This window comes from Misgurnus anguillicaudatus, chromosome 3, assembly GCF_027580225.2.
Source record: "Misgurnus anguillicaudatus chromosome 3, ASM2758022v2, whole genome shotgun sequence".
Classification (NCBI taxonomy): Eukaryota; Metazoa; Chordata; class Actinopteri; order Cypriniformes; family Cobitidae; genus Misgurnus; species Misgurnus anguillicaudatus.
In genome coordinates this window covers 28,915,239-28,937,191 of record NC_073339.2, presented here as the reverse complement: position 1 = coordinate 28,937,191, position 21,953 = coordinate 28,915,239, and the positions used below count along the sequence as shown (strand labels likewise).

The 21,953-nt window shown below is 41.1% G+C and overlaps 1 protein-coding gene across 4 annotated transcripts in view; it reads left to right on the top strand.

Moving 5' to 3' along the window:
* Positions 1 to 19,280, top strand: part of LOC129444584 (E3 ubiquitin-protein ligase Topors) — a 33,645-nt gene extending 14,365 nt beyond the window's left edge. For 3 of the 4 annotated variants that reach the window (XM_073863952.1, XM_073863950.1, XM_073863953.1), the window contains exon 3: positions 16,728 to 19,280. In XM_073863952.1, coding sequence (XP_073720053.1) covers positions 16,731 to 19,031 — 2,301 coding nt within the window. In that variant the 5' untranslated portion in view covers positions 16,728 to 16,730 and the 3' untranslated portion in view covers positions 19,032 to 19,280. Of the gene's footprint in view, positions 1 to 14,418; positions 14,794 to 16,727 lie in introns of those variants that run through there. The other variant, XM_055205326.2, reaches the window with a different exon arrangement.
* Positions 19,281 to 21,953: the final 2,673 nt, after the last annotated feature.

The following is a 21,953-nucleotide window of genomic DNA, read 5'->3' as shown; positions in this document are numbered from 1 at the left end:
AGCAAAACACATGCCTACAACAAGCAGGTACAAGGCCCATTCCAGTCAAACAGAGCACTTAACCCTGCTTGCAGAGGGGAACAGACACACAAGATAAGTGAACTTAATGCACAGATTGCAGATGAAGCAGCAGATGCATTTTACTGTGAAAGTCTGGAAATACCAGCTGATAAAGGAGAGATATTTACTATGCTGTCCACTTCTAAAACAGGGAAGCAACTTAAGGTGAAGATTGACACAGGAGCACGTTGCAATGTACTGTCCAGAGATGTTCTCCAGCACATTGATCCAGATGCCCACATCGACCACAATCAGACTGTCAACCTTGTAGCTTATGGAGGTCAGATCATAAGGACTTCAGGTGTCACCTATGTAAACTTCACATGCAAAATGTTACAGTTCCACGTTGTGGAAAATAATGTAAAACCACTATTGGGTCTCAGAGACAGTGTCAAACTGGGCTTTGTGCATCTGGGTTAGAATGTGCATGACCTCCAGCAGGGAGCACCCGAGCTCACAGAGTTTAAAGATCTATTTGACTGCAGCACTGTAGGCAAACTGCCTGTGGTGTATCACATGCGCCTGGACCCTTCTGTGCACCCCACAATATGTGCTCCTAGATGAGTGCCATTAGCAATGAAGGACAAAATTATCAAGGAGCTTCACAGAATGACTGAGCTGGGAGTTATCAAACCTGTTCAGGAGCCCACTGAGTGGGTGTCGTCCATGGTGGCTGCATGTAAAAAAGATGGTGCTGTAAGACTCTGTATCCTGTGTATCCTCAATAAAGCCAGATCTCATTACAGTTACCACTGACAGTCAAAGTGACAATACAGACCCTACTCTACCCTCAGATAGTAATGTCTGTACTGTTAGATCCACTGTTGTTATTGCAGACAGTGCTAGAAAAACTCAACAAGCATCTGCTGCCACTGAATGTAGTTCTATTGGGGATGTAGAAAATCACCCCCCAAAAGATTAATGTCATACTGCCTTTTAAAATAAACAGTTATTGAAACAAATTCCCAAAAAACATATGATTGTTTATAAATACGTTTTCATAAATGAAAAATGTATATATGAAATGCTAAATATTAGGCCTAATAGGTCTGTAATTGTATGACTTCATGTAGCATCAAGTTAACAATAATTTTTGTACAACAACATTCTCCAAGGTTTACATTTTTTCAGACCACTTTTATGTGACTGGCTCTAATTGTAGATCATATTAATGGTTGTTGTGACCCCCGTCATGGTTCGTAAGCAGTGACGTATGCGGAGACCCGGAAGAAGGGTTGGTTATACATGTATGCGGGTTTAGTAAATAAAAAAGGTTCACTCAGTAACGCTACTAAGTTGTATGTGATTTATATGCATCCATCTACATGGTGTCAGAAGTCAGCCTGCTATAACGATGGCACAAGGACTTCACAAAATCGACCCCTTGGTTTTTGACGAGAATATCGGCGACAGCTGGACAAAGTTTAAACGCGAATGGTGGATATACAGCAACGTTGGTCTTTCAACAGCAACGGCAAAGGTGAAAGCATACACATTTCTGAATACGCCGGTCCCGATGCCCAGGATAAATATGACACGTTTACTTTTGAGGAAGAGCAAGACCCGGAAGATCCAGATGTCACAAGTCGCGGCGTACCCAGATACTATGAGGCCACGCCCCTTTCTAATTTCCACCTCGAGGAGGTTCCCAAAGCCACCCCAATGACCAGACACACAAGATACAAGTAAATTAAAATGAAACTTTATTTAAATTAGTTAAAATAAATATTCAGGAGGGGGAGGGGGACTTAAAAATAAGGGCCTCTTCTGGCCTAGGCAAACGTTTCAGCAAGGGAAGGGAAGGGGGACTTAAAACAAGGCCTCTTCTGGCCTGGACAGACGTTGCAGCAAGGGAAGGGAAAGGGGACTTAGAATAAGGCCTCTTCTGGCCTGGACAGACGTCGCAGCAAGGGAAGGGAAGGGGGCTTAGAATAAGGCCTCTTCTGGACTGGACAGACGTCGCAGCAAGGGAAGGGAAGGGGGCTTAGAATAAGGCCTCTTCGGGCCTGGACAGACGTCGCAGCAAGGGAAGAGAAGGGGACTTAAGGGTCTCTTCCTTAATCCCGTGGCGCCCTCCGCTTCCCCGGAGGCAGACTTTCGAAGGGAGTCACCTGCAGCTGTAGTTCGTACTACTCAATGGCCTGTTCTCTTCTGCAACACAGTATGATTATTCTTTAAATGACCAAGATTTCTCTTACTTGCAGATGGTGACCGAGGTGGATCTAGCGAGTTCTTTTACAGGTAAACTTGTTCGAATATTTCTCCTTCTGGGACTCAGAGCTGTCAGATAGAACTACACTTCACCTTTATACGGTTTCACACTTCACCTTTAACTGTGGTCACTTCTTCTTTCCGTCAGGTCGCTGTTTCGTGATATCTCCTCCACCAGAGGCTCAGGCTTCGTTTACAGGTACATCAGCATTAAATCTCTACTCACACCAAGGTCTGGATCTTCTGTACAACCCACCACCGACTTCACCGTCTACACAACAGGGGCTCTGGACACCACACCCGTTTCCAATATGTCTTCACTGCACAGCGTATGAGTTATAAGCGCTCCACCCACCGCACAGCGTTTTCTCTCATGGCCAACTCACTATAATGGCTCCTGACAACAGATAAAGCACGACACTGCACGGCATCAAGTGTACACACTCAGCAAAGTCAAAACTCACCCACGACACACTTATAGTGACAATTATTAAGGTCAGGCCAAGATCTTCCCGGAGTCGCTATGGGCTGGCGGGACGTTTGTAGTGAAGGCTGATAGTTGAAGCTGGCTGTTACAATGATCCTCTTTCCTTACGATGCTACACAGCCGGCTCGCTACCACTCTGCTCCGTGACAGGGCCGCTATCTTCATTCACCTGGGCTTACACACACATGAAACAATGCACTTTCATTATTACATCCAGCTGTAAATTCCTTGTACTCACAATACGTTGCCACTCTCTCGTTCAAGCCTCTGTGCTGTCCACACGGGCTGGTTTCATACTTGTGCGTTTTCAAATTACATCCATCCGTCTACCGGATTAAAGACATGCAGGTCAAACTTCTCACAGCATCAATAAACTTCCAAATATACTCAGCCACCGAATTCCTCTTCTTCTGTTTCCAACTCGTTTTCTCCTTTAACTCTCTGTTTGTATGCCACCACAACACAGCATCTGCTTCACCTCCGTAAACAAGGAACCCAGTCAACACAACGAACCCGATGGGCAAAAACTCAGCACTAACCTTTAGTTTTCTCCTCCTCTTTATACTCCTTCGTTTCCTTACGTCCTCCAATCCCTTATCGCTGTGTTTGTTTTTCGCACCTGTGTCTCATTTGCTTGATTTTCGCTGCGGCATTTTCCCGGAAGTCCGGTGTATCTGCATATGCCGCCGGGTGGAACTCGACTCCGGGTGGAACCAATCTTCAGAATTTTGGTGTTGCCCCATGCATTCGTCACCGTGTGACACAGACACACTATTAAAGAAATTTGAGAAAATCTGCTTGCCTGTAAAGAATGTAATTATGGACAGACATGCATTTAACACAGCAAATCAAAAGACGCATGAGACAATCCAGTCGTATGTCGCCACACTAAAAACACTAGCTAAAAAGTGTGAGTTTGGCACATTGCATGACTAACTAATAAGAGATCGGTTGGTGTGTGGCATTCAGAATGACAGCATCCGTACACAGCTGCTAAAAGAAAAAGAATTAACTCTAGATTCAGCTATTGAAATATGCATGCTACATGAGCAATCTGAAAAAGGAAATAAAAAAAGAAACAAGGGCTAAAGAAATTAAAAAAAGAAAGTGAGGTTTATGCTGTGCAATACTTCACATGCATGAACTGTGGTGGTCAGCACTCATCTGACTGCAGCAGTTGCCCAGCTTACAACAAGCGCTGCAATGCCCCTACTGAAAAATCCAGCTAAGACCAGCATAAGCTGGTGAACTGGTTTAAGCTGGTCCCCAGCTTGGTTTTAGCTGGTTTTGCTGGTGTAGGAAGCTGGTTTTGCTGGTGTAGCAAGCTGGTCTAGGTGTGTTTTGTTCACATTTTAAGCTGGTCTAGCTGGACTTAGCTGGTCATGCTGGAATACCAGCTGGCCCACCAGCATGACCGGCTTTGTCAGGCTGGGAGGACCAGCATAAACTACCTTAAACCAGCTAAAACCAACTAAAACCAGCTACCAGCTTATGCTGGTTTTAGCTGGATTTTTCAGTAGGGGCATGTGGAAAATGGAATCGCTTCTCTAAATGCTGCAGATCAAGCAAAACACATGCCTACAACAAGCAGGTACAAGGCCCATTCCAGTCAAACAGAGCACTTAACCCTGCTTGCAGAGGGGAACAGACACACAAGATAAGTGAACTTTATGCACAGATTGCAGATGAAGCAGCAGATGCATTTTACTGTGAAAGTCTGGAAATACCAGCTGATAAAGGAGAGATATTTACTATGCTGTCCACTTCTAAAACAGGGAAGCAACTTAAGGTGAAGATTGACACAGGAGCACGTTGCAATGTACTGTCCAGAGATGTTCTCCAGCACATTGATCCAGATGCCCACATCGACCACAATCAGACTGTCAACCTTGTAGCTTATGGAGGTCAGATCATAAGGACTTCAGGTGTCACCTATGTAAACTTCACATGCAAAATGTTACAGTTCCACGTTGTGGAAAATAATGTAAAACCACTATTGGGTCTCAGAGACAGTGTCAAACTGGGCTTTGTGCATCTGGGTTAGAATGTGCATGACCTCCAGCAGGGAGCACCCAAGCTCACAGAGTTTAAAGATCTATTTGACTGCAGCACTGTAGGCAAACTGCCTGTGGTGTATCACATGCGCCTGGACCCTTCTGTGCACCCCACAATATGTGCTCCTAGATGAGTGCCATTAGCAATGAAGGACAAAATTATCAAGGAGCTTCACAGAATGACTGAGCTGGGAGTTATCAAACCTGTTCAGGAGCCCACTGAGTGGGTGTCGTCCATGGTGGCTGCATGTAAAAAAGATGGTGCTGTAAGACTCTGTATCCTGTGTATCCTCAATAAAGCCCTCCTTAGGCCACATCACCCTATGAAGACAACAGAACAGGTAATAGCTGACATGCCCGGAGCCAAGGTGTTTAGCATCCTGGATGCAAAGTGTGGATTCTGGCAGGTGCCACTTAGTGAGGAGTCATCAAAGCTGACCACCTTTATGACCCCAGTGGGACGATATGCTTTCCACCGAATGCCCTATGGAATTTCTACGGGCAGTTACGTTTTACAAAGGTGCATGGAGCAGCTCTTTGAAGGCCAACCGTGCGCGATCGTTGTCGATGACATCCTAGTCTGGGGCAGCACAACAGAATAACATGATATGCGCCTCAGACAAGTCATGAACAGAATACGGGCCATAAAGCTGAAGCTAAACCCTGATAAGTGCTATTTCCGGGTGTCTGAGGTGTCATATGTGGGCCATCTACTGACTGACCAGGGCATAAAGCCTGACCCTATGAAGACAGAGGCAGTCCGTTCCATGCCAACCCCAGAGGACAAACATGGTATCCAACGGTTCCTGGGCATGACAAATTACTTGTCGAAGTTTATCCCAGGGTACAGTGAAATCACGGCACCACTGCGTCAGCTCCTCCTGCAGGATGTGCCATGGAGCTGGCAAGCACACCACATGGCAGCGTTCACCAAATTTAAAGAGCTCCTCATAAGTCCTCCGGTTCTACAGTAGTCGATGTGCATCAGCCAGTGGTGCTATCTGCGGATGCTTCTCAACACAGCCTGGGTGCCGTTTGCCTCCAAAATAACAAGCCAGTTGCATTTGCCTCCAGAGCGCTCACAGAGACTGAGTCACATTATGTGCAAATAGAAAAGGAGTTGCTGGCTTTAGTCTATGCTTGTCTGAAGTTCCATGACTACATATATGGTCGTCCAGTGGTCGTCGAAACCGATAATCAGCCACTCATCACCATTCTGAAGAAACCATTACATTCAGCCTCTGCCCGCCTTCAGAGAATAATGTTTAAGCTGCAGCGGTATAACCTCTAAGTCGTCTACAAAAAAGAGTTATATCTAGCCGACGCTCTTTTATGTGCACACCTACCCTCACTGACCTGGCAGACACCTGTGAGGACTATGATGTGATGACAGTGGAAGTTCTATCTTCAAGGACATTAGTTGGATAATAATGTGTTTTATTTAACCATAAACCATGTGAACACATTGTATTATACCAAATACAAATAACGTTGTTTTTTAGGAATAAAATAGGTGCTCTTTAAGGGCTTTATTAAAATATTTGGGTGGCACAGTAGGTGGCGGTAATGCACATCCAAGTTTACAAAGCGGAATAAAATAGGAGGAAAAGAAGAAACTAGGAAGCAGTGGTGCTGCTGATGTGACTGTTGTTATACGTGAAGGAAAATGGCATCGAACAGTCATGTAAAGGTAAATTTAATATGATTATCATACAACATGACACTGCACCGAGAAATAAACGATTTCCAGGATTAAGAGATAAATACAGCTAGGCTTTACAAGTCACAAACACGACAAATCAGATGTTGCAATACTTGGGGGTTTGTGCAACCAAATATTGAATTTATATCATTATATTTTAATTGTTTTTGACCCAAAATGCACGTTCTTATAATGTTTCTATAATGTAGTAGTTTGCATTTAGTACCTTCCATTGTTTTTAGTATAGCACAAGGGAAATCGCAGTGTTTGCACAGATTACTAAGCGGTAAATGCTGCGACTCATTATCCAAGGGGGTATTTTTGTCTTATTGGCCTTTATCAATCATTGTTGAAGGACCCTTAACTCACAACACAGAATCGCTTGTAACCAAAAACTGATTGCATCCAGAGTCAGACCAGCGATGAGAAAAGTAACGGGACGGTTCCCTCTTTTACACTATAAAGTTTTTAAAATTTGCAATGTAATCACTTTGTTTAAATAAAACCCATACAACTAAAGTTCCCTGACTTTTCTTAAATGTATGTAAAATTTATTTTAACATTCTTATTAAAATTACAAAACGCATATACAGTTGAATGGCCTAAACAGTCAAATTGACCATACATAACACATTACAACAGTGTTTATCAAACCTTTTTTTGCCATTCCCCACTTTGGAGGTAGGGAAGGGTTCTGAGCACAACTTGTCTGCAATTACCCCAACAAAATTACCCCAATCAACTAGGCTTTAAGTTTAACTTTTGAAATGTATTTAATCCCAATCATATTTTAAAACATAACAGCATTAGACACTTTCAACAGAGAAAATAAACGTGCAAATGTATTGTCACTTTGCATGAAATAAGACTTTGTTCAAAAGTAAATAATAATAATGCAAATGTGTTTGCGTTTTGTCTCTGACAAAAATCTTAATACTTTCTTTTTGGCTTTTTGTAACGTCCATACCGCCACGCCACCAGAGGGAGCCCTCACCGGAGTACTGACATGGCGCCGCCCCTTGCTTCCCTGCTTGTTTCCTGTTTTGCCCTACTTAAGGGTGTTTTCACATATACACTGTTTAGGTCGGCCCAAATGACGTGTCGCTCCGAGTACGGTTCGTTTGGGTCAGTGTGAACACAACAGCCGCACTCGGGTGCGCACTAAACGGCCGCTCCGAGACCGCTCTAAACAGGTGGTCTCGGAGCGGCTGTCGCCGAACTCTGGTGCGACCCACCTGTGGTGTGAACACTGCCAGACCTCGGGCCGAACCACATACAAGTAGTTCTCCACATGTTTGAGCCACTGGGCTTCCGTTGTGACGTGAGCCGGGTGTTATATTGTGATTTACACCGCACGAGTCTGCGGAGCGTTACGGCTCCGAAGAGGCAACCGGAACGGATCGCGGTCATTCTAGTCAATGCTTGTGTTTACATCAGATGCGCCGCGGCACGTTTCAAGAGCGTCCCAGAAGCTGCTCTACGCGCCACTTCGCTAAAGATAGGTGCCTAGTCTATTTTTGACGTGCGCCCGTTGAAGCCGCACCGTAAATATAAAATAAAAGTCAAAAATCCTGTCAATTTCAAAATAAACACCTCGTGCAGACTCCCGTATTTCACATCATCTTGCTCACAGGCACTGTATGTAAAATAAACATAATTGAGGATGTGTTTTAGACGAATATGCATAGCTAAATACTTTAATATTTGTCCATCCTAACTGAATTTTTTGTTTATTCACATTTTTACTACAGAACAACAAAATAGGACAATGCAAAAAACTAAACAATATACAGAATGAATCCTAACAAAACATTAACATTTAGCCAACTTATCCATGTTATAACTCAGAAAATCAAGAAAAACATCTGACAGGCAAATCACGTGATGTTCTACTGCTGCTCTTCTGATCCCCTTCTTGTGTGAGTTGGCACCGTGTAGAAGACGAAACAAAGCCACCTCGGAGCCGTAACGCACCGCAAACTCGTGCGGTGTAAATCAGGGGTCACACCAGCTGCGTGGCGTGTGCGTCTCAGCTGCGTGGCGTGTCCGTTTTTATTTAGGCTCCCATGTTAGCAGGTTTGACAGTTCACACCGCCTGCATCACACGCACGTCTCAGGCGCGCCTCGAGCCGCACCAAAAATGCGTGCATGCTAGGAATAGGACCGACGCCTATTTTTCACGCCACACGCAAGCGTCTTGGAAGCATTTCCAGGCAAAATATATGTCACCTACAGCAACAGCAGGGCGTCAGCGCTGCGTCAGGCATGCTTCTGATATGTACAGACACAGAAAACGCGATGCAGCCGTCACGCAACTGACATGCAATAGATACGCCACGCAGCCGGTGTGAATCGGCCCTAATGCTCTGCCAACCTTTGACCCACCTTATGCGGACTGACCAATGAGGAGAGGGTCTTAACTTGAGGCCCTCTCTTCATTGGTCAGTCCACATGAGACTGACAATCAACCGCTCGTACCTACGTTCAAAGTCATAGGCAGCGCAGCGTTTCTCTGTGCAGCGCAAACGCCCGTGTTGACAGTTTTAATATGAAGCGGCCAGCGGGAGATTACAGATACAGTATTTTGCTCGTGCCCTTGCTGCCCTGGACCCTCTAGAGGTCTGGGGCCCCTGGGCAATTGCCCAGTTGCTCGTATGGTTAACCTGGCTCAACCTTGTAAACGGGGCTCTCTCATTTTAACTTCTGACACCAGGGAGTAAATTCTGTTAACAGTGTGTCCGTGTGATCCTTGACTTTCACTCTTTGATTGTATTATTTGATGCGGCTAAAATTCCACGACAAGCTTTGTGGCAATAATAGCATAAGTGCTAAGATACAACAATGTATACTGCACTAGTTTTTCTTACCACATCACAAGTATTTTTATTGCTTTAACTGTAGATGTTTTACTTGTTTCAAAAGGATTCTTATAATTGTTTTTGTTTTAGAGTACATCTGCAGGACTTCATTGCTAACAGAAAGCCAGTGTGTCATCATAAGATTTGATTTGTGTGAATGAGCTGTGTTCTGACCATTAGTAGCACAATTAAATCTAAAACGTTTTTATTAAAACTATATTGCGTTATTAGTTAACTAAACAATGGCAAACACATTTAAGAGCAAACATAACACATTTTTATAGAAGGTAAAGAAATAAAACATCTGCACCACTTACGTTATTAGCTCTCACAGCTGCGTCACGCTTAGTCTGTCAACGTAACATCAACAGTTAACATGAAAGTTCATAATATATGAATCATATCGAATTACCAACAACAAAATTAACATTACTGTTAACTTATTTTAATGAAGTAACCAGGAATTAAGGAAAACTTACCTCAGAATTTACCACAGAAGCGAAAACGTCTGAGGAGAACATCAGTTAAAGGAATAGTCTACTCATTTTCAATATTAAACTATGTTATTACCTTAAAGGGTAACTAAACCCTTAACCAACTTTTTTAGTTAATGATCTGTAAGAATGATGCTTTATTAGTGCTGTTCATTGATTTTAGTAAGTTTTTTGACATTTGGATATAAAGTGTTTCAATACTTCAATATATGGTGTAAAAACGTCTGAGTGCTGCCCTCTTCAGGTTGAACGGTGGCTACTGCAGTTGAATTTTCCTATTGGATGTTGGGTCCAAAAAGTAACTTGTGACGTAAGCAGGTTCAAGCTCACCACGCCCTTGTTACGATCTCACCACATGCTTGGTATGAGCTTATCGTCCCCTCTATCTCCGTTGGGATCTGCCCACTTTTCTTGCATTTTTCAAATATTGCCAGTGGGTGGAGTCAGGCTCTGACCAGGGGTTTAGTTACGTTTTAACTAAGAATTGTTGATACATCCCTCTGTCATCTGTGTGAGTGCACGTAAGCGCTGAAGCGCGCTGCGACACTTCGATAGCATTTAGCTTAGCCCCATTCATTCAATGGTAGCCTATCAAACAGAGATAAAGTTAGAAGTGACCAAACACATCAACGTTTTTCCTATTTAAGACGAAGTTATACGAGCAAGTTTGGTGGTACAAAATAAAACGTAGCGCTTTTCTAAGCGGATTTAAAAGAGGAACTATATTGTATGGCGTAATAGCCCTTATGGGAGTACTTCGACTCGGCGCAGTAACACCCTCCCTCTCCCATTATGAGAGGGAGAAGGGGAGCGGACTTTTCAGGCGAGTCGAAGTACTCCCAAAAGTGCTATTATCTCTGTTTGGTACCATTGAATGAATGGGGCTAAGCTAAATGCTATCGAAGTGCACGCACACAGATGACAGAGGGATGTATCAACAATTCTTAGTTAAGATAATAACATAGTTTAATATTGAAAATGAGTAGACTATTCCTTTAAATCCACAATGTATGCTGTTTGAACTCACGAGGCGCGCGCCCGCAAATAATAGGTGTTTTTTTTTACATAAAAGAAAACATACAACATTACATAACATAAATATCACGGGGTGAGATGCATAACAGACTTTACTACATTAACATACATATGCAAATAATAGGTGTGTTCAACGTCATGCGGCGCTGCAAGAACCGACAGGTGTATGACGTCAATGTACCACGAGAGCGAGACTTCTACGTTTGAATAAGGCTTCTCGCTCTCGCGGTACGCTGACGTCATGGAAATCACATGCCTCACCAGTGTTAGAATTAATTAAATGATAAACATAAACCATTTTTTGCTTCTTAAACATTATATAACATGGGCAACCCAGAAAAATATTTCCCCAAATTGGGTACTGAGATCACCACTTGTTTTGAAAGGGGCAAATAAAGTTGTATAGATTATTTATTTGGATATTTTGAACTCTATCAATTACTATTGTTAAATTTTTAAATATAAGTATTTTTGTCAGTTTCATAAAATGCGTTTTTACAGCTTTTCAATAAATAATTAACAAATTACAGTGTCATAGAACGTTTATTTTATTGACCCTTTGCAACCGTTCACCATTTACCATTGTTTCAAAGTTGAACAAAGAACTGACATTATTTCAACCAAATTTTAACATTGAAGGTCTGACATATACCTGCTGGGATGGTTCTCTTACTGGTGTCCAGTATATACCACCATAAGTTTCCAAAGGTGTCCTATTGGTCCTTAATGGTATTCAATAGAAAATACATGCCACCAATAGAAGAAAGCAAATTACCAATAAGACCAATAGAGACCAACAGGGACCATAACAGCGTCCATTAAAATTCATTATAACTATCAAAATCATTACCAATTCTGTAATGGTTTCTATTGTTTTTTCAGCAGTACCCATTAGGACCATTACAGCTTTTCAAAGAAACCACTAAATCTATTGGAGTCATAATGGTTCCTACTGGTGTCCAGTAGATACCACTATAAGTTTTCAAAGGTGTTCTATTGGTCCTTAATGGTATCCAATAGACGATGCATGTCACCAATAGAAGTAAGCAAATTACCAATAGAGTCCAACAGGGACCATTACAATGTCCAATAAAACCAATAGAATTCCCATTAAAACCATTACAGCTTTTCAAAGAAACCAATAAATCTATTGGAGTCATAATGGTTCCTACTGGTGTCCAGTAGATACCACTATAAGTTTTCAAAGGTGTTTTATTGGTCCTTAATGGTATCCAATAGATGATGCACCAATAGAAGCAAGCAAATTACCAAAAGAAACCAATAGAGACCAACAGGGACCATTACAATGTCCAATAAAACCAATAGAATTCCCATTAAAACCATTGCAGATTCCATAATGGTCTCTATTGTTTCAGCAGGGCGGTCATAACCAGACAGATGAACTCTTCCAGTGGGGATTGGGTTTAGTCCGAGAGGCTCTGTTATTCCCGAACAGTTAATTGTCCGTTCTCAAGTTCACAGAATAAATAGTAAGTCACGCTTCAGTTGGGAGTTAGCTGATCCATACAGATTTAATAACCCCACTTGAATCATAGATATATACACTAGATGTCACATTGGGGCTCTGAGCATGCGTCAAAACCGCCGCCATCTTAGAAAAGGGGTCTTGTTATAGGAAGTATCTAGGTAAAGCTGCTATCTCCGCCTGTACTTCAAATTCATGGACGATGCCGGACTTTTGTGGTGCTTATGGATGTTAGGGCTACTACTATGCATATGGTTAGAAAAAGTAGATTTTCAAAATTTTAAAACTTTAATTTTTTCTGGACTCAATGCTAAATACATGTCTGACTGTTGAAACGAACCAAAACAAAACCAAGAAAATCGCATTCATTAAAATTTAACGTGATTTTATTTCTGTTACACCTTTGCCTACAATGATGTGATGCGGGGTTCCCCTGTTTCAAGAGGGCGGCTCTTTTTGACGCATTCAGTCCAATGAAATGCCATAGCCAAGGTGACATCTAGTGTATCTATGACCTTGAATCAGGGCTGCATTCAGCCCCGACACAATGTTTATTAAACAGAAACGGTGATGCATTGAACTTGTGATGATGCAAGAGTTGCAACTACGGTAGCTGAGAGGCCATTCTTTGTGTTCTTTTTTAAATGTTTCTGAAGCCTGATGAAATCGTTATAAATGTGTGTTTAATACTGTAAAATACCCTCGATGTTACAGTCACTGACCTTGCCGTCCAGAATGAAAGACAAGATTGCAACTTCAACTCATTGAGAGCGAGCTGTCTCTTTACTACCGAGTGGTTATATATATCTTGCCGCTGATTGGGCCGACATTTCTGACACACCCACCAAACAAGAGAAAACGCTTCTAAAACCAGGGGCACGTTCAATCTCAAACCGGTGCGCAACGTTTTGCTACGGTTTCCGGGTTGAACGACATGTTTCCTGGAAATGGTGTGCAACGGCGTACAACAGGGGCACGTTCAATCTCACACCGGTGCACAACGTTTTGCTACGGTTTTCGGGTTGAACGACATGTTTCCTGGAAACGGTGTGCAACGGAATGCAACAGGTTTTAGAAGCGTTTTCTCTTGTTTGGTGGGTGTGTCAGAAATGTCGGCCCAATCAGCGGCAAGATGTATAAAACCACGCGGTTCAAGTTGGAATGTTGTCTTTCATTCTGGACGGCGAGGTCAGTGACTGTAACATTGAGGGTCTTTTACAGTATTAAACACACATTTATAACGATTTCATCAGGCTTCAGAAACATTTAAAAAAGAACACAAAGAATGGCCTCTAAGCTACCGTAGTTGCAACTCTTGCGTCATCACAACAGGGCGTTCAACACATCGCCGTTTCTGTTTAATAAACATTGTGCAACGTTGTGCAACGTTTTGTAGGGGCTGAACGCAGCCCAGAGCACGTGCTCTTCTGCGACGCCCAAATGCATGAAACAGACACTCGAATAGCCTGCATCATTTTAATCCCGTCCGAATCGGAACATAAAATCACAGACGTCCTGGGGGACACGTTGAAACTCAAACGTTGTTTGGAAAACTAATCCTGTCCGAATTTCTTGTCTAATTGTCACACCTCAATTTTGCCATTTTTATAGCATTGTATTTTTATTAAAGAAATTTAATAATACATTTTCACTGGGATTTAAACCCCTTTTGGCCCATTTGACATGTAAAAGAAAACCTGCTTAAAAATTATTCACACTTCCAGATATCATTAACAGTAATATATCGTTTATAAATTATTACATATTTTATAATTAATGGTAGTTATCAAGATTGGTGTGGTTTGGAATTGCTAAAACGTGTTTAGCAAAAAATTTGATCAAAATACTGACTTTTAATTAAAAATGAGTATTTTTGGTTAATCGAAAATGAACCAGTGGTATTTTAAAATCTACAAGCATAAGTTGTTGCTCTTCTTTCAAATATAATTAATCACCTTGTCATTTGAAATTATTTAAGTTTGTTTCTCGTTTTTTGTCAATACGGTTGGCGGCTTTTATTTTGAAATTGAGAAACAGGAAGTTCGGAAAGTTTAAGAACATCTTCGTTCGGAGCTTTGTTTGTGCTTGCGCCCAACAGAGACTCGTTGTTTATGTTTATTATATAGGTTTTATGTTGGGCCTGTGGCTTTTTATGTTATTTGCTTTTTGAAATATATTTATTGTTTCTGAATGCTACATAACGTTAATTATCGTTATGGCGGCACAGTTTTATAGTAAGTTTAACATATCTTCAGGTCGTAGTTAGCCTATGGACTGTAGATTAAGTTACATAAATACATTTGTTAGCAAGTGCAGTTATTTGTTGTTGTTTTTTTACGGAGATTTAAGACAAATGCATCCGATAGACATTTAAATGATTACCGACAATTTCAACAAAACGACTGGGTAAGTTTTAAACTAGATCCTGCACTTTTTGTTATGAATATAAAAAACTGCTATATATATATATGCTCACATAATCCAGGTTTTTGTTTGTTTTGCAACGAAACTCTTCAAATATAGAAATACAGTGGGGCAAAAAAGTATTTAGTCAGCTACCAATTGTTCAAGTTCTCACACTTAAAAAGATGAGAGAGGCCTGTAATTTTTGTCAAAGGTACACGTCAACTATGAGAGACAAAATGAGAAAAAAAATCCAGAAAATCACATTGTCTGATTTTTTAAGAATTTATTTGTAAATTATGGTGAAAAATAAGTATTTGGTCAATAACAAAAGTTTAAGTCAATACTTTGTTATATACCCTTTGTTGGCAGTGACAGAGATCAAACGTTTTCTGTAAGTCTCCACAAGGTTTTTACATATTGTTGCTGGTAGTTTGGCCCATTCCTCCATGCAGATCTCCTCTAGAGCAGTGATGTTTTGGGGCTGTCGCTGGGCAACACGGAATTTCAACTCCCTCCAAAGATTTTCTATGGGGTTGAGATCTGGAGACTGGCTAGGCCACTCCAGGACCTTGAAATTATTCTTACGAAACCACTCCTTCTTTGCCCGGGCGTATGTTTGGGATTACTGCCATACTGAAAGATCCAGCCACGTTTCATCTTCAATGCCATTGCTGACGAAAGGAGGTTTTGAGTCAAAATCTCACGATACATGGCCCCATTCATTCTTTCCTTAACTCGGATCAGTTGTCCTGGTCCCTTTGCAAAAAAACAGACCCAAAGCATGAGGTTTCCACCCCCATGCTTCACAGTAGGTATGGTGTTCTTTGGATGCAACTCAGCATCTTTCTCCTCCAAACACAAGAAGTTGAGTTTCTACCTAAAAGTTATGTTTTGGTTTCATCTGACCATATGACATTCTCCTAATCTTCTTCTGGATCATCCAAATGCTCTCTAGCAAACTTCAGATGGGTCCGGACATGTACTGGCTTAAGCAGGTGGACACATCTGGCACTGCAGGAATTGAGTCCCTGGCTGCATAGTGTGTTACTGATGGTAGCCTTTGTTACTTTGGTCCCAGCTCTCTGCAGGTCATTCACTAGGCTCCCCCATGTGGTTCTGGGATTTTTGCTCACCATTCTGGTGATAATTTTTACCCTACGGGATGAGATCTTGCGTGGAGCCCCAGATCGAGGGACATTATCAGTGTTCTTGTATGTCTTTCATTTTCTAATAATTGCTCTCACAGTTGATTTCTTCACACCAAGCTGCTTACCTATTGCAGATTCAGTCTTCCCAGCCTGGTGCAGGTCTACAATTTTGTTTCTGGTGTCCTTTGACAGCTCTTTGGTCTTGGCCATAGTTGAGTTTGCATTCTGACTGTTTTAGGTTGTGGACAGGTGTCTTTTATACTGCTAACAAGTTCAAACAGGTGCCATTAATACAGGTAAGAAGTGGAGGACAGAGGATCCTCTTAAAGAAGAAGTTACAGGTCTGTGAGAGAAAGAAATCTTGCTTTTTTGTTATTGACCATATACTTATTTTCCACCATAAATTGCAAATAAATTCTTAAAAAATCAGACAATGTGATTTTCTGGATTTTTTTCCTCATTTTGTCTCTCATAGTTGAAGTGTACCTATGATGAAAATTACAGGCCTCTCTCATCTTTTTAAGTGGGAGAACTTGCACAATTGGTGGTTGACTAAATACTTTTTTGCCCCACTGTATGTTGGGTGTAACAAGTTAGCAGATCATTACTTTTATTTTTGTGAGCATGAATAACATGTAAGTTTTGTAAGTCATTGTAATATTATTTCGACTTCATTTATATAAAGGACACTTTAGTTGAGTTTCGTTTAACATACACAAGGTATATGTGACAGTTCCTTACATGAAAACAGTTGTAATTTGTTTTAACTACTTTCCCTTTTTTCAGATTATGGCGTCACCAGAGATTAAAGAGCCTCCCCCGAATAATTCATCCAATGCTGCGTTAACCAACGCAATAATCAAAGAAGCTTCTCCTGAATCAAAATGTCCTATATGCCTGGATCACTTCAAAAACACATCTTACCTTAATGTATGCCTTCATAAGTTTTGCTTCTTGTGCATCCGTGAGTGGTCAAAGAACAAAGCAGAATGCCCTTTATGCAAACAGCCATTTAACTCCATCTATCACAGCATTAAGGCTGAGAATGACTACAAAAGGTTTGATTTGCGACCAACAGAAAATGGCTCATTCGGCAATGTGGCAGGCCAAAGATTTAGATATCGCACTACACTAACAGGTGACCACAGACCAGCACCACGGCGAACATCACCTCCCCCTGACCATGGGATCATATTTGAGAGTCTGAGCGAACCCCTTCCTCCGCGCCACAACAGAGATTTCCATCGCATGATGAGGAGGTTGGCGGCAAGGCACAGGGCAGAGAGTGAAGGCAGGTCTGTGCGGAGTCTTCGTGAACAGGAAGTAGTTAAATTCAGACGGGCCTTATACAGAAGAGGCCTGCGAGTTCAAAGCGTGCAAGATGGTGGCCGCACCAGAGAGACCTCTGCCGAGTTTTTCAGAAAGAACCCGGCTTGTCTTCACAGGCTTGTGCCTTGGTTGAGACGGGAGCTCACTGTTCTGTACGGCACGCATGGTTCTTTTGTCAACATACTGCAGCACATCATCATGACTCTTATCACTCGACACAACTTGGATGATCAGGCTGTTTTGCATGAGCTTAGGCCCTTCTTGCTGTCACACACAGAACATTTCTTGCACGAGTTTCTTAGCTTTGCTCAGTCTCCGTTCAACGTTGAGGCATACGACCAGCATGCTGTCTATGACCTGCCTGGCCCCTCCACAGAGGACAGCAGTTCAGAAACCTCTGTGATTGCCATCTCTGAGGATGAGAGTGATTCTTTAATGCCCGGACCCCAGGATTTTACCACTCCTAGGGTCAGCTTAAGCCAAACCGCATGGGATGATGAGACTCCTGGGCCATCATACTCTTTAGAACCATCTCAGGTTTTTCCTTTCCATGTGAGAGACTCAGACTCTGAAAGTAGTGTAGAGGAAACGACAGTGTCTGTTGCTGCTGTGACACATCAGGATCATACCTCAGGCAGTGATGAAGACTGTGTTATTGTTGGGTATGTCAAGCCTACGACAGAAAGGACACCAGAACTGATCCAGCTTACCTCTGATTCAGAGGAGTCTGACAAGAATGGAGAGCCACAAAGTCCTCGACCACCCCAACACATTCGTTTTACTTCAGAGTCACCGTCTGTCACTCAAAGACCCTCGGGGAGGTCACCTAAAGACACTACGCGTGTCCACACCTCAAATCGCCATAGACAAGGAGATAACCATGATAAAAGACATCATGAAAGAGAAGGATCCTCACGTAGTAACAGGACGCACTCCGGCTCTCATAGCAGAAACCACTCATTATCTAAAGATGGTACGCATAAGAGGAGACGAGAAAAAGAAACCAGTCACAACACTTCATCTTATTCGCATTCGTATAGCCGGTATAGAGAGAGCTGCATGGGATATTATACAGAGACGCAGTCATCTTACTCCAGCTATTACAGAAATGTTCATGATCGCTCGCGTTCTCGGTCACGGAGTAGAAGGCGAAGCAAAGACAGCCGGGACAGAGTCCACTCGAGGAGTAGTTCTAGATTCAGCTCCAACTCCTCCATCCGTCATGGCAGAAGCCACTCGAGAAGCAGCTGTAGGATCAACGCGTCACAACAAGACGGATACGGCAGGAAGAGAATGTACAAAGCAAAGCATCTAGAGAAACACCAAAGAAAGAGTTCTGGAAAATCATACTCTGAGCCTGGTGAAGATTGTATAAGGAAGAAAAAGAAAGAGAAGAAGCATCACAAGAAGTCCAAAAAGAAAAGTAGGAGTCCAAGTACAGACATTGGTTTTGATGACAAGTCTGATAGGCACAGCAGGAAACATCACAAAAAGAGGAAGAAACACAGGAGGAAAAGCAAAAGAGACAGAGAAAAAGACAAGGGGAAAGGGAGGATGAGAAGGAATAGCCCAGATCTCATTACAGTTACCACTGACAGTCAAAGTGACAATACAGACCCTACTCTACCCTCAGACAGTAATGTCTGTACTGTTAGATCCACTGTTGTTATTGCAGACAGTGCTAGAAAAACTCAACAAGCATCTGCTGCCACTGAATGTAGTTCTATTGGGGATGTAGAAAATCACCCCCCAAAAGATTAATGTCATACTGCCTTTTAAAATAAACAGTTATTGAAACAAATTGCCAAAAAAACATATGATTGTTTATAAATAAGTTTTTATAAATGCCAAATGTATATATGAAATGGTAAATATTAGGCCTAATAGGTCTGTAATTGTATGACTTCATGTAACATCAATCATTTTTGTACAACAACATTCTCAAAGGTTTACATTTTTTTCAGACCCTTTTTATGTGACTGGCTCTAATAAACTGCCTTTTACAATGTATTTTGGTGTGTATATTTGCTTTAAAGACTCACAAAGGGAGTTTAACAAACATGTACTATTAAAAACCACTGAAACGCATTTAATACATTTATCAAATAGATTATTCAAAAGCAAGTTAAAGTGCACCTATTTCATTGCTAAAACAACGTTATTTTGTGTATTTGGTATAATCCAATGTGTTTGTGTGGTTTATGGTTTAAAAACGAAGACAGACATTATCAGAATTTCTCCCGCTTTGTCTCACAGCCTGTAAGTTAATTCCTGTTAGCAACCGAAACTTTCAAACATGGTAAGGAGCATCACATTTCTTGCTGACATCAGAGGTATTCATACCAATGAAAACTTAGAGATAAGCTTTTGTACAAAATCGGTGCTTTCATGAAACAGGGAAATTTGGAGCTACAAAAATGTACGGTATTTGGAAAATAATGTTTTTCCAACCATAAACCACGCGAACACATTGTATTATACCAAATACCGGTGATGGGAGAAACAAAGGTTTTCGAACCTTCAAATCAATTAAACCAATTGCTTTGCAAATGTATTCAGTTTTTCGAAGCGTTCGAAACACCACACACTCTGGCGACACCTGCTGGTAAAAATAGTTTAAGCAGCAAGATCTGTCCAAACATTTTACACTTTTTACAAAATAATAGCAAGAAAAATAAATTATTTAATTTAATTAAGACATAATTAAAAATGTATTCTGTGTTTTTAGTTTTATTTATGGCAAACAAATCATTAAAACAAACTCACTTTTAATTATGCACATTTTTGTCATTAAATCTGTCTATGAACAAAAAGTAGACAAAATAGTAGTGTTATTAGTGAGAAGAATGAATGTTTTATGAACTTTTATAATAAAACTGACACGAGTTCACAATAGAGATGCGCGGTTGGCGGTTACAGCCGCGGACTCCGCGGATAAACCGCGGATCGGGCGGATGACGTGACGAAAAATAATATTTTAATTAAATTCGGGCGGGTGGCGGATCGACTGCTTGTTATTAGCTTTGTTCTTCAAAGCATATGACCTTAAAGGTGAGCATTATGTCTATCAAGGTGGCAGGCTCAGAAGTTCGCGAAGAGAACTGAAATGAGACGGTCTAGCCTTCAGAGGACCCATAATTTGGGTCACCTGTTGCACGCGCCCCCAGTAGCGCCCATTGCGCCTGTCAGCAAAAAACAGCGGAGACATTTCTGACTCATTAAAATAAATATGTAATCAGAAAAATATGAATTTATTTTAGAAAATATGACACATTGATGTAGATTAAACTATTCAACAACAGTATATCAAATAATCAACCTTAGAAATATACGCAACATAAACCGAATAATATTAACACAAAACATAACTTATAATACTAAAACAGTGACAAGAAAAAGTTTTCTAAATACACTTTTATTTAATAAAGGTTTTAATTGTTTGGGATAGCCTCGGCATGTTAAGGATCCATTCGTTCTATCATTAACAGCGCAGAGAAATGAGGACGCATTTTGACACAGCTCTTATCAACGCCGGCGAAGGATACGTGGCAAACTCAAAAAAATGAGAATTAAAAACAAAGGAAATAAAAGGTCAGAAAAGGGTTGCCTGGAATAGGTTTTACAAAGTGGTAAATCAGTAGGATGACACTAGGGCAGACTATGTATTTGTGCGTTTAATTTAGGCTATTTATTTATTTTTGTCCCATGTCATGTGCGCCGATCGGAGACTGGTCTTTATGATTTAAAAAGAAAGCATTCAAGTGAACAGTACTAAACGAACTAAATTTCAGCAAATGCAAACTTCAATCAAACATAGTAAGAGGTGAAGTATAGCTTTAGCCTACAGAAATGCTTATTGCATTAATTTTTAAATGTGTGCGAGGTCCGTGCACGTCCTTCGCTAGCTAAACGAGCATTAAATATTAATGACGTTGAGTTTATTGTTTTTATTAATGTATATTCACAAAACTTATCAACAAAACATTGATTAAAATTAAGAGACAAATTATCTGAAACGAAATTCATTTTAAAGTAGAAAACAAAACTTAAATTAAACTCGAAAATAATGTCTGACCCATTACAATTCTCCCTTCATATTGGCCTTTACAACGCCCTATATGGCGTTTAAAATTACAGTCTATCTTTCGTAATAAGCGAACTAAAATTAAACAAAACATAAACACATTACAACAATATTCAAACCCAACAATACTCAAACATAAATATAAAATAGACATTATGATACATGTTAAAACAATCCGATATAGCATTTATAATAGCTGGTTGGTAGATGTTTACTATTTTTGTCAAAACCTCCGTTGCAAACCTCCATTTACCTGAATAAAATAATTTTTACTTTGAAAATGATGCGCTGTCACGTTAACACCAGCTGTTTGTTTACATAAGACTCCATCTACATTTACACTCAGCGCAACGTCTGATTTCTTAAACTAAAACAGGGTCTGCAGCGTTGACGAACGAATCCGTTTATGAGGGTCGAAAACGGTGATGTAGATGAAAGGCGTAAACGTAGCAAAAGTAAGTAACGCATTTTAAAGGATAAACGCATTAATGTAAACATAGCCTGAGTTCACTGCTTATATTCTAGGGCTTTCTAGTCTCGCGGCTGTCATCAGCAGCGGCTGTCATCAGCAGCGCCTTGCATCGCCCAGTCAGCGGATG